The 12,967-nt window shown below is 46.0% G+C and overlaps 1 protein-coding gene across 2 annotated transcripts in view; it reads right to left on the reverse strand.

The window, feature by feature from the left end:
* Positions 1–200: 200 nt before the first annotated feature.
* The window catches only part of LOC124619802 (extracellular tyrosine-protein kinase PKDCC-like), a 46,128-nt gene continuing 33,361 nt past the window's right edge, over positions 201–12,967 (reverse strand). For both annotated transcript variants that reach the window (XM_047146396.1, XM_047146395.1), the window contains one exon: positions 201–672. In XM_047146396.1, the coding sequence (XP_047002352.1) occupies positions 584–672 (89 nt within the window). In that variant the 3' untranslated portion in view covers positions 201–583. The remainder of the gene's footprint in view (positions 673–12,967) is intronic.

Here is a 12,967-nt window from a genome sequence, read left to right on the forward strand (position 1 = left end):
TATCAGCTCTTGTACTACTGTACACAAAAAATATTTTGCAGATAGCATTCAGGATGAAGGACCAAACTGATGCAATATTAATGTGTGTCAGTTTCATGGGCAATATGTGAAAATCAAGTTTGATAATTTTAAGAGCACATTTAGAGTTGAAATCTCAGTTTAACTAATAACATCACTAAGGAAACAACAGACACACGAAAAACGATCAAGCTTTTTATTGAAAAATGCCCCTTATGACATGTTGCAACAATAAAAATATGATATTCTGTACACAATTATATGAATAAACATGATAATAAAATTTTATCAATCCTTCCTAATACTGCTGAATACAGTACAAATAATACTGAAATTATTGCATTACTGGACAATGTTTAAAATATTTGACTTCAGTTTTCTCCATGCAGGTGTCTTGTCACTTTAACCAAAACACTATACATAAAAGTTAAATGATCTGTTACATCTTCAATTATAACGCACATTTCATGACTGTTCATTGCATTTGTGTGGTAAGGAACAGATACAGCACACATTTTCACAATGTCACTGACATTTAAGCCCACATTTCACAATTATCACATTCTCACACTTCATCTTTCTTTATCAATAAAGTATAACCTTTCCTTTCAGAAGGGAAACTGCAACCATTCTTGAAGACAGCCAATGTTCTGCCTGAAATCATATAATGTTGATAAAATAGCAGTGAAATAGTTGCTTTCACATGTGACATCAATATTTACAATGCAAACACAATGGTTAGCTATTTTCTGCAAACAAATTATTGTTGGATCACAGTAATGAGACTTCCTCCAGCAACCTTACTTCTGTTAGTACATGGCTTATAGAGGACAACATAATAATAATAATAATATCAGTCAAATATATCACGGCCTCCAAATGTACATCATAAGCTTTCACAAGGGAACCTTTCCATCACACCCCCCTCAGATTTAGTTATAAGTTGGCACAGTGGATAGGCCTTGAATATCTGAACACAGATCAATCGAGAAAACAGGAAGAAGTTGTGTGGAACTTGAAAAAAATAAGCAAAATATACAAACTGAGTAATCCATGCGCAAGATAGGCAACATCAAGGAGAGCGTGAGCTGAGGAGTGCCTTGGTCCCGTGGTTAGCGTGAGTAGCTGTGGAATGAGAGGTCCTTGGTTCAAGTACTCCCTCGAGTGAAAAGTTTACTTTTTTTATCTTCGCAAAGTTATGATCTGTCCGTTCATTCATTAACGTCTCTGTTCACTGTAGTAAGTTTAGTGTGTGTTTTGCGACCGCACCACAAAAAACCATGCGATTAGTAGACGAAAGGACGTTCCTCTCCAATGGGAACTGAAAACGTTTGATCGCAAGGCCATAGTTCAACCGATTCCTCCACAGGAAAACACGTCTGATATATTCTATACGACACTGGTGACGGCATGTGCGTCACATGACAGGAATATGTTGTCGACCCACCTGACGGCATGTGCGTCACATGACAGGAATATGTTGTCGACCCACCTAACTTGTACACTTGGCGAATGGGTAAAAAGATTCTTCTACCTTGCCCGATTTAGGTTTTCTTGTGGATGTGACAATCACTCCCAAAAAAGTGATGAAAACATAAGAGATTGTCACATAAACTGCAACAAATGAATGCAACAGTTTCACAGTCGCACAGTTTTCCCTATGCTCTGTCAAAACACATGTTTTTAACGTTTTCAAATTTTTCCGTGTGTAGACCGTCAAATCCTGCATATGTCCAAGCAAATCTGAACATGTCCTGGAATTTTGGAGAGCGAAGTTGATTATGTGTGTGTGCCTGAACTTTGATAATTGACACACGGTCACGTAAACAATACTGCTCTGTGTACCTGTGCGGCTTCGCAAAATCATAGAATCTTTTCACGAAGTATTTCACTTGGCGAAAACCTCGTATCGGACGGACGGGCAGACGGACAGATAATAATTGTCTGAAAATAAAAAATTAAACTTTTCACTCGAGGGAAGACTTGAACCAAGGACTTCTCGTTCCGCAGCTGCTCACGCTAACCACGGCGCTCCTGAGCTCACACTATCCTTAATGTTGCCTATCTTGCGCATGGACTACTCAGTTTGTACATTTTACTAATTTTTTTCATAGTTCCACACAACTTCTTCCTGTTTTCTCGATTGATCTGAGATCAGTTTTTCAAGGCCTATCCAACATGCCAACTTATACCTAAATCTGAGGGGAGTGCGATGGGGAGGTTCCCTTGTCAGGTGGGGAGAACTTTTCACTCCCCATTTTTTTCATTCCTGCTCATCTCACATAATAAGCAGAAAACAACAAACATAGCCATTGGAAACTATGCAGCAGTTTGCTTCATCAGGTGATATTTTTTCTTTATACTGAATGCCCCAGTTTCTAAAAGAACAACACTTGCTCCAGGTAGCCTGGTGGCTTACGAGCCAAAAACAGCTGATTAGGTAGAACTGAAAAGTGATGCTCATGAAGGGCAAATAGTTCATTTTGCAACTGAAAACAGCATTCGGTGTTTCAGTTTTGTTATCTGCACCAAGAAATTTGTGTACCTAATCAATGCTAAGGCTGTGGGCCTTAATGTGCAATTATTCAAAAACTGAGGAGTAAAAAAAAGTGAATAATGGTACGAATATGAGAAAGTCATGGTTTAAAATCTTTTAACAATAGTATGAAATATCCTAAGTATGGGATGATGATGACGACGACAATTATGGTGGTGGTGGTTGTTGTTGTTGTTTCCGTGGAAGTGTGATTTAATCCCTTCGGAATGTATGGTTGGACTGCTTTGATCTTGGACGGAAGCACCGCTCTAACAAGTGAGAAAAGGTAGGTGTGTGTGTGTGTGTGTGTGTGTGTGTGTGTGTGTGTGTGTGTGTGTGTGTGTGCGCGCGCATTTAGTTAGGATGCATCTACCTTTTTTATCACCCAATGGATGGCAATGACACCTGATCAGAGAGATATGTTTGGATTTTGGCCTTGGTCAGACCATCGAGCAGTCTAGTTAATGTAAATAATACCACAGGAAGAATTCAGTGTTGCACGGGCCTCGACATGAACAGGATAGCCGTAGAGAAGCGAAGTGGCAAACGGTAGATGTGCTTGAGAATCAGAAGTAGTCTCCAAAGGCAAAGTGCCACTGTGTAAATGCGAGCAGGATTTCACAGGGCAGACAACTGCGTCAACACCTTCTGAAATAGAAACTGATTTACCATTGCATAGGACTGATCTTTTTCAGTACATGACACCAAGAGGAACCACGGTGCAGCTGGCAACGTCTTTGAATCAGGAGCTTCATTCGGTTCATTTCTGGTAGACATGGACTGCAAAGATAGGAAAATTCCATGATTGCCAGCATCTCCAATGGCACACTCCTTCCAACTGGGAGACCCATTCAGAAGGGGCGCACCCACCTTAAGTTATTGTTCACACCTCAGGCCACACCTATCTAACACCTGTGGGCTTGGCCTATACCAGGGGGTACATGTGAACCCTACCTGCCAACCCAGGGCTGGGAATTAAGCATTATCCAGTCACCTGTTACGGGGCAGATGTGTGGGCGGCCTTCAGAAGTGCACAGGGAGGAAGAAGAAAAAAAGAAGAGCCTCAAACGCTGAAGCACAGGAAGGATAGGAGAAGGTCCATGAAGAAAGCATGAACCCGCCAAAGAGTGGCGGCCCTCTGGGAAGTGGGTTGACTATGAACATCATTCTGTATGAGTAGCATGACTTTCCCCATGAGATGGAATAATGGCCTTGGGGAGGTTCGAAATGGACTGGGAAGGAATGCGAGAGCTCAAAGCAGTCATGAGGATGCAATTTTGTTTCTGAACGCAGAGAACAAGTGGATGCTGTGATTCTAAAAGCATTCATAAATCCTCTTTGTTAGATCAAAGACTGCGAATGTTCCATTGGAGGAGAGTCATGTCAACTAAAAAATGAAGGGGTGTCACCACAGGAGCTGCCAAGTGCCAACCTTCGAAGACTCGCTGCTACAGGATACAGAAGCAGGAGTATCCTGCTCCATGAGGTCTACAGAAGCGGCGGCATTCTCTGTCTGTTGGCCTGCGGGGTCCAAGGCAGAAAAACAGTTGGTGGTGTGCGCTGCCAACACATGTGGTGACACCATCAAAGAGGATCCTTGAGTCAGCGAAGGAGAAGACTGTTTGCCTTTGACTTCTTTGAGCCTTTCCGATTGGCAGAGGAAGACTCAGATGTTGGTTGGCTGGAGGGCCATAAGAAATCTTCACGGGAGTAACCCTTGTGTCCTTTTCAGCGTGCCGGTTGTGTAGCTGGTGTAGTTAATACTCATTTGGGCTTGTTTGAATATTTTTGTTTACCTTTTGGCACTGCTTCCGCACCCACCATTTTCCAATGGTATTTGGAACAGCTGACTGCTCAAGAGCCAAGCTGTTCAAACTATTTGGATGAGACTGCCATATCAGGTTGTATACCTGAACATCGTATTGCAATTTTGCGTACTTTGTTTCTTCTGTTATCTGATGCAGAACTAAAGTGTAGATTGGACAAATGTGATTTTTTTAAACCCGAGTCGCAGTTATCTTGGTCACGTCATCAACAGTCAAGATGTACATCCTCATCAGTTGCATTTGTTAGCCACACAAGATTTGCCAGTTCCTTGCAATGTCCCAAAAGTGCAGTCAATCTAGGGAAAATGAATTATTATATTCAGTTCATACTGATGCTACACAAATCGCAGCTCCATTGCATCGCAAGAATGTCCCCTTTGTTCGGACAGATGAGTGCCAAGAATCTTTTCAGTGATTGATGCTTAGTTCACTTTGATCCTGACAAACCAGTTGTATTGCAAGTTGACGCTTCGTCTTACAGATCCGGTGCAGTGCTTTCGCACAGAATTAGTGGTAAAGACAGGCCTATCACTTTCACATTAACATTGTTGTCCAAAGCTCAGTGTAACTATTCACAAATTCAAAAAGAGGCTTTGGATATTGTGTATGGTGTCACCAAATTCCATCATCATACAATTCTACTTAGTAACGGATGACAAGCCTCCGCAGTCCTTTTTTCATCCGATGAAAATGGTTCCTGAACGAACTGCCCAAAAATTACAATGATGGGCTTGTTGTTGTCTCAATACCAGTATGAGATTGTGTACCGTCTGACAGCTCAACATGGTAATGTTTTTTTCATTTTGTTATTTTTTATTGTGGGGTTTTGGGGTGCAAAACATCTAAGGTAATACGCACCCAGTATAGGACCATAGAATGCTGCATCCGTGAGGGTAAAGGCCGTTGCCAGGTCCAATACAAAAAGGAAGAATAAACAAATATAAAACATCAAGACATTACAGAAGAGTAACTAAAAGACGTCGACAAGACACCAGAGTCACCAGGTAGAAATCAAATCTCTCTTGTCATATTACTGCTTGTTAAAAAACTTATAACACGAGCCACAGCTCACACGTCATCCGCTGAAATGTCCGGCAAAGCAGGCGGCAGCCCAACCCTGAGATGTAAGTGGCCAAAATAAGGGCAGAAGATCAGGAAATGTCTGAACGTTAATGGCTGGCAACAGAAAGGACAGCTGAGTGCTGCGTCGGAACTCAACAAGTGGCGGTGACTAAAGCGGCAGTGCGCTATTCGCTACCAAGCTAACATTACTTCCTCACGGCGAGACGGCCAGGAGGTAGTCGACCAGGCTGTTGGGAGAGGTTTGACTTCTCTGAGTTTGTTCCCATGAAGGGAGCACTGATGGTCATGCCAAAGTGATGTGATACACCGATAGAGAAAAGTACAAATATCTTGTGAAGGATCAGAGTAAGAGTTGGGATGACCAAGATGGACTGCAGCCTTGGCTGCAGCATCAGCAGCGTCATTCCCAGGCACACCACCATGGCCAGCAACCCACATCAACATCACTTCGGCCCCCCATCCGGGAACAAATGGAGGCAGTCCTGGATTTGTTGAATGATGGGATGGACTGGATCAGTATCATCCAGACTCTGAAGGGCACTGAGGGAGTCAGAGCAGATCACACAGCGAATGAGCTGGTGCCTCCTAACGTAGTGAACAGCCTGATAGAGGGCAAAAAGCTCTGCTGTAAAAATTGTGCACTGGTCGAGAAGTCGGTATTGAAACTTATCAGCCCTGATGACAAAAGCACAGTCAACTTTGTGGGCGGACTTGGAACCATCAGCATACAAAAATATGCTATCGGCAAGTTGTGAGCGAAGTTTGAGAAATTTGCAGCGATAGGTCAGCTCGGGAGTCGAATCCTTCGGGAACGAGCTGAGGTCAAAACGAACACAAACCTGTGTCTGAAGCCAAGGTGGTGAAGGGCTCTTCCCCATTCGGAAAGTGGCAGGAAGTGTGAACTGCAGCTGCTGAACCAGGTGACAAAAGCGGACGCCGGGAGGCCGTGGTCAAGAATGTCATCAAAAAAAGGGTCAAAGGTTGGATGGCCTGGCATGGAAGAAAGGCGATATGGGTACCTACTGAGTAGGACATCGCACTGGTATGACCGGCTTCTGCATAGAGACTCAACAGGGCTAGTACGGAAGGCACCGGATCCCCAAATCGTGTATTGTATTTAGACAGTGTAAGATAGACTGCCGTGCAGATGAGTAGACAATGCACCCATAATCCCACTTGGAGCAGACAAGAGATCGATAGAGGCAGAGGAGGATAGTCCACTCAGCTCCCTAAGAGGTACCACGCAATACACGAAGGACATTTAGGGACTGGGAGCAGCGTGCTGCCAAGTAGGACACATGGGGAGGCCAACTGGGTTTCCTATCGAACATAAGCCCTAACAACTTCGTTGCATCCACAAACGGAAGGGCATTGTGGCCCAGTCGCAAGGACGGTGGAAGAAATGCCTTGTACCGCCAGAAGTTGACGCCAACGGACTTGGTAGCAGAAAAGTGGAAGCCATTTGTGACACTCCACGAAGAGACAATCCAGACAACGCTGAAGACAGCGTTGCAGGAGACACATTTGCTGGGAGCTGCAATAAATAGCAAAGTTGTCAACGAAAAGAGAACCAGAAATGCCAGTCCATAATGGGGTTGATGGCTATGGCAAAGATTTCCCACAGGGGGAAGATTCTGCAGCATGAGGACATGGATTGTATTGGGCCCAGGAGGAGGAGACCTGGATGAGGAGAGAGAGCACGTTCGAGCTCCCTCATAGTAAAAGAAGAGAAAAGAGATAGCACGAGCCTCCTCCGCCTCTTTCTGAGGAAGGAAGGCAGGATGGTAGTGGGTGGAGCTTGAAATCTCTGCAAAGTACTGGCCGAAAGTGTTGGAAACATCTACAGGGGCGACTATGACATTTCCCGTGACAGTCAGACCAAGGATTGAGGAGTGGGCGGTAGTCCCAGAAAGCCCCACCTAGGGACCGGGACCCAACGGGGAGAAGTAGCAGTACGAGGGATAGAGGATTCGGCAGCTGAGAGAATAACGTCCACTAGGTGCTCGATCTGATCATCACAGCTGGGAAATGGCCGTTCATCAAAGACTGCCAAGGAGGAATATAGCCTCCAGTCAGCAAGAGAGAATTTCCAATGAGCAGGCTGCTGTGGTGGGGTATGACTGTACAGGCGAGTTGGACAAGGGAAGTGGTCACTCGAGTAAATATCAGAAAGAGCACACTACTCGAGATGTCGAGCGAGCTGGGCAGAGCAGATCGAGAGCTCTAAGTGGGAAAAACTGTCCGTGGAATCAGAGAGAAATGTGGCTTCGCTAGTGTTAAGGCACACAAGATTAAGATCATTAAGACGATCCGTGAAAAAGAGAACTTCTTGGGCAGGTGACAGGTGAGCCCCAAAGAGGATGATGGGCACTGGTATCACCGAGGAGGAGAAAGGGTGGAGGAAGCTTAGCAACAAGTTGCATCAGGTCTGCCCTAGTGACAGCAGAAGACGAGGGGATATAAATGGTGCAGAGGGAAAAGGTAAATTTGGGAAGGAAAACACGGGCAGCAACTGCTTGTGTGAAAGGGGATAGGACGATGACAAACATCATCTTGTAGAAGCAGCATGACCCCACCATGAGCAGGAATCCCCGCCCTAAGTGGAAGGTCCATCTGGAGAGAAGTAAAATGGGAGAGAGCAAAATGGTCTTGAGGATGTAGCTTGGTTTCTTGGAGACAGACGACGAGCAGACATTGCAATTACAGGAGCAGCTGGAGCTCTGCCCTGTTAGACCGAAGGCCATGGACATTCCATTGTAAAAGGGCCATAAAATTTAGGAACACCAAAGAATGAAGAAGAAACTCACTTTGATGGCCACTTAGGGCGAGCTGTCAAGGGAGGACGGCCACTGGAATCCACAGGTGAAGGATTTTCGTCCATCAACTCAGCGGGATCAAAGGAGCTTCCCTGGTGTCTGTCAGTTGAAGTCGAAGAGGGACGACGAGTCAGAGAGGGGGAAGACTGTTTTGGATTTTGGTGATTGGCAGAAGAGCTAGATGGCTGCGAACTTAAGGTATGTAAGAAATTTTCCTGGGAATAATCCTTTTTGAACTGACGGTTCGCTGGCTGCGTTGCAACTGTCTTCACTGGTGAGGGCAAAGGATGGGTAGCAGACTCTACTGCCCAGAAAGTGGGAGAAGGAGTGTCAGCTTGAAGGCGAGGCAAGTTTGCCACCCTCAAACTGAACTGTAAGTCTCAAGTTTGCGTAGCCACGTTTTTTGTGGGACGGGGAGAGGCTAACATGGTGCTGTAGCTTCCAGACGAAGGGACATTTGGTTTGCTGCTCGCCAACAGTTTCTGGGCAACAGGAAAAGGTACCTTCTTCACCCTTATCTCCTGAACAGCCCGCTCGTCTTGATAGATGGGACAAGAATGAGAAGAAGCACCATGTTCTCCATGACAATTAATGCATCGGGGGGAAAGAGGTGGACAGGCACTCTCGTGTGCATCCCTGCTACAAGTGACACATTTGGTCATGTTTTACATGACGTGCTGGTATGATTGAACTGGTGGCATTTTTGACACCTCAACGGATTGAGAATGTAAGGGCACACAGAGATGACTTCAAAGACTGCCTTGATCTTGGTAGGAAGCGTTAACTGATCTAAAGTCAGGAATAATGTACGAGTGGGCACGAAATTGGCAGCTACCTTCTTCATAACTCTATGAACAGCAGTAACACCCTGATCCAATAGATTAGTTATTTCATCCTCTGTCAAGCCATCCAACAGCCGGGTGTAGATAGCACTGTGGGACGAGTTAAGTGTACTATGAGCCTCCACTTTTATAGGATATTCGTGGAGGGTTTGGGCCTTGAGTAGTTTCTGGGCCTGGAGAGCACTATCAATTTCCAAAAGCAGCATTCCATTGCGGAGACGAGAGCATAACTTCACAGGGCCGGCGATGCCATCCACGCCTTTCTGTATAACAAAGGGGTTTACAGAAGCAAAAGTCTGGTTTTCGTCTAAACGTGATATCGAGGTGGAACAGGAAGAGACATTGAGGCAGGAGCCTCATTCCACTTTTGTTTATGGGAAACACTCTGAGACAGAGAAAGAAAATCAGTCATTGGGCAAAAGTACCCCATGATTGCCAGCATCTCCGATGGCGCACTCCTTCCAGCAGGGGCCCTATAAAGGGCAAACCCCTGCCTTAGGTGACTGTCCACACCTTAGGTCACACCCCCCGAGCGACAGACAGAGGAACCAATCGGCAGAGGAGGAAGGTAACAGCTCAGGCAATCACACCTCCCTGGGGCTGGGAACTGCCCCGCTCCTGTTACGAGTCAAATGTGTGGTTGGCCGTAAGGCACATGCAGGGAGGAGAAGAAAAGATACAAAGGAAAGGAAGGATGGTCTCAAACACCACAGCGAAGGAAAAGGAGAGCAGAACAAGGAAAGAAAGGAGCGAGGCAGGGAGAAGGGAGAGAGAGCGGGGTGGGGTGGTGGTGGGGGGAGAGAGAGAGAGAGAGAGAGAGAGAGAGAGAGAGAGAGAGAGAGAGAGCGGGGTAGGGGAAGAGAGAGCGGGGTAGGGGGAAGAGAGGGCGGGAAAGAGCGACACAGGGAAAGAACAGTACAGGGTAAGAGCAGTGCAAGAGAGACACCTAAAAGTAAACCAACGCAAATGAACGTCAAGAGCCCATGGAGGCACAAGACATCTCCCCAAGAGAAGGGTAAAGGACAGAAGAAGAGGAGACAAGCAGCACTGAAAGAGAAGTGGTGCTGCAAGGGTTGGGGGCCCCGTGGTCGCCAAGCACGTACTCACCAAAGGGCGGTGAGTTCCCTGGGGGGAACAAGGTAATGTGGATGCACTTTCACATCTTCCGATTGGCCCTGATACAGACTTCGATGCTTCTGCTGCATCTTGATGCCACATTGATGCTCAGAATTCTGAATTGCTTCAATCCTCTCCTCTGCCCTACAGGAAAATTCCACAGGCCATGGAAGCTGATTCAAATTTGAACATTTTGCTTACGTACATTTGCACATCTTGGCATCTTTTTGCATAGCATCAAGAACCCTTTGGTGCACCGATACTTTGCACATCGGCATGGCCTTACTATACAGAAAGGTGTGTTTCTTGTTCAGAATGGCAGTGGACAGTCATGTGTGTTGATCCCTAAAGCTTTGCAAAGAGAAGTGTTCACAAAGGACACCGGGGATTGTTTGTACAAATTTTATTTCAAGTCCAGACGGATTGCGGCATTGACATCACAATCAACTTCGTCACTGTCATGTGCATGGTAATCTGTCTCCTCCCATCCTAGTGATGGAGCTGGAGCCGCCCACACCGCAGCAGCTGACGCCTTCTACATCTGGTTATTGGCATCAGGTGGTGGACGCGTTTTCTTCTGGTCATTTTCTGGGGGATGTTTCCAACAGAGCGAAGGCCGGATGGCGGGGTACGACTGGAAGCTTGGTGTCCTCTGTAGCCACAGCTCCCGGTCCAGTGAAGCGTCCACACTACTGCCTCCCCCGCCATTGTCGTGGTCCCTACACAATGACGGCCCGTCGCTTTGGCGGAGAGGAATGTTCTGATGTGACGACAAGCAGCACCGGCACGATGATGAAGAATGGGAGGGCAGAGAGAGCCTGAGACGACATCAGCCAATGGTACACCCTATAGGACAACAACAAGAAAGGAGCGGCTTCATCACGAAGAGAATTTAAGCGCCGCAGTGCCTTGCCATGGCCACAGTGGAAGACGAGCTGACATACAAACACTATAACAGTGACTTATGAACTATATTGTTTTGCTTGCATTGAAATTGTATATATCGAAGGACATTGATTATTTGCAGGTCGCCATTTGCTTGTGATACATCTTTGTGAATACACCACATTAAGTATTGTCGATTTGACTTACAGTAATAAATGCCATCAATATGATTTGCTTGAACTGTTGTCTAGTGATCCAAGAAAACTGCTTCCTAGGCACCCTATATTAGACAAATGGGCAGAATACAGAAGTTACATCACCAATTCAATGGGAAATTAAAAGAGGTTGTTAATATTACAAAAAGGATAGATTGCTAAGCTGCTGTGAGCTGCAGATAGGTGCAACAAAAACACTGTTACACATTGGGCTTTTGGCTAAAGCCTACTTCAGGAAAGAAAACAAACACACAAATTCACAACAGCAAGCACACCTCATGTACACATGACAGCTATATCCAGCTGCTCTGACCAAAATTCAGCTCAATCACATCAAATAGAAGCAGCAATCCAGACGAGGTGGGGAAAGGGGAGGGATAGCAGGGTATGGGTGGGAGTACATGCAGGGATTAGAAGGTGACATGACAAAGATGCCAGACGCTGCATCTGGAAGCTGTGGGGGGAAAGAGAAGGGCAAGGGATGGGATGCTGGATGTGTAGTAAGAGGGATGGGTGAGAGGGGCGGGAGGAGAGAAGAACAAAAGATCAGTGGGTGCTTTCGCACAGGGTGGCGCACAATGAGGGTGAGATGTGAACTGGGAGGAGGTGATGGGACTGGGGAGGGGAAGGGTGGAAACTGTTAGCTGGAGAGTGTGAGGACACTTATCAAAGGTTGAGGCCGGGATGATTTTGGGACCAGATAATGTGATGTAAGCGTAACTCCCATCTGCACAGTTCAGAAAAGCTGATGGTGGAGGGAGGATTCAGATGCCCTGGGTTATGAAGCACCCACTGAAATCAAGCATGACATTTTCAGCTGCATGCTGTGCCACAGGGTGGTGCACTTTGCCCTTGGTCATAGTTTGGCAGTCAGCATTCATTTGGGGATAGCGAATCAGGGAGAGAAAGAGTCCGCCATAGAGTGGCTAGGTTGAGACAGTCAGAGAAAATGTGGCCCACCATCAAATGGGTGTCACAATGACCATGAGTCAGCAAAGTACGGCTGATGCGGAGACGGTATAGGGTGGTAGAGTTCTTGTGAGATGCCTTCACAGATTCATGTCTCCTCTATCATCCGTAGTTAGTTTGGTAAGTCAGAGTGAGGCATTCCATATTAGAGGCACCTAAAACTTGACGGCATAATACCAACTGGAGGTCTGTTTCTGGAATACCGGTATCAAGATTCTGTAAATTGGTAGCCTGTTTGGCCATACTATCCATGAGTTCATTCCCCAGCATCCCAATGTGGCCTGGGGTCCAGACAAAGGTCACTGAGCATCCACATTGTTCAAGAGCATACAGGGAATCCTGGATAGTAATGACCAAGGGATAGTGAGGGTGGCACTGGTTGAGAGCTTGCCAACTGCTCAAGGAGTCACTGCAGATGAGAAAGGACCCACCAGTGCAGGAATGGATATGCTCAAGAGCACGAGAGATGGGAACTAAGTGCAGATGGTAATATCCTGAAATGCTACAAAGGTGTATTAAGAGGCAGGAGCTTGCTATATATAGTGTCTAGAACATACATGCAAACTCCGCCCGACACCCTGTCATAGGCAGCATGATTCTTATAATATCCCCATATCCAAGAAGTACAATGCAGAATGCAGCTAATGTGGTTAAAAGATGT

The sequence above is a fragment of the Schistocerca americana genome, chromosome 6 (genome assembly GCF_021461395.2).
Source record: "Schistocerca americana isolate TAMUIC-IGC-003095 chromosome 6, iqSchAmer2.1, whole genome shotgun sequence".
NCBI lineage: Eukaryota > Metazoa > Arthropoda > Insecta > Orthoptera > Acrididae > Schistocerca > Schistocerca americana.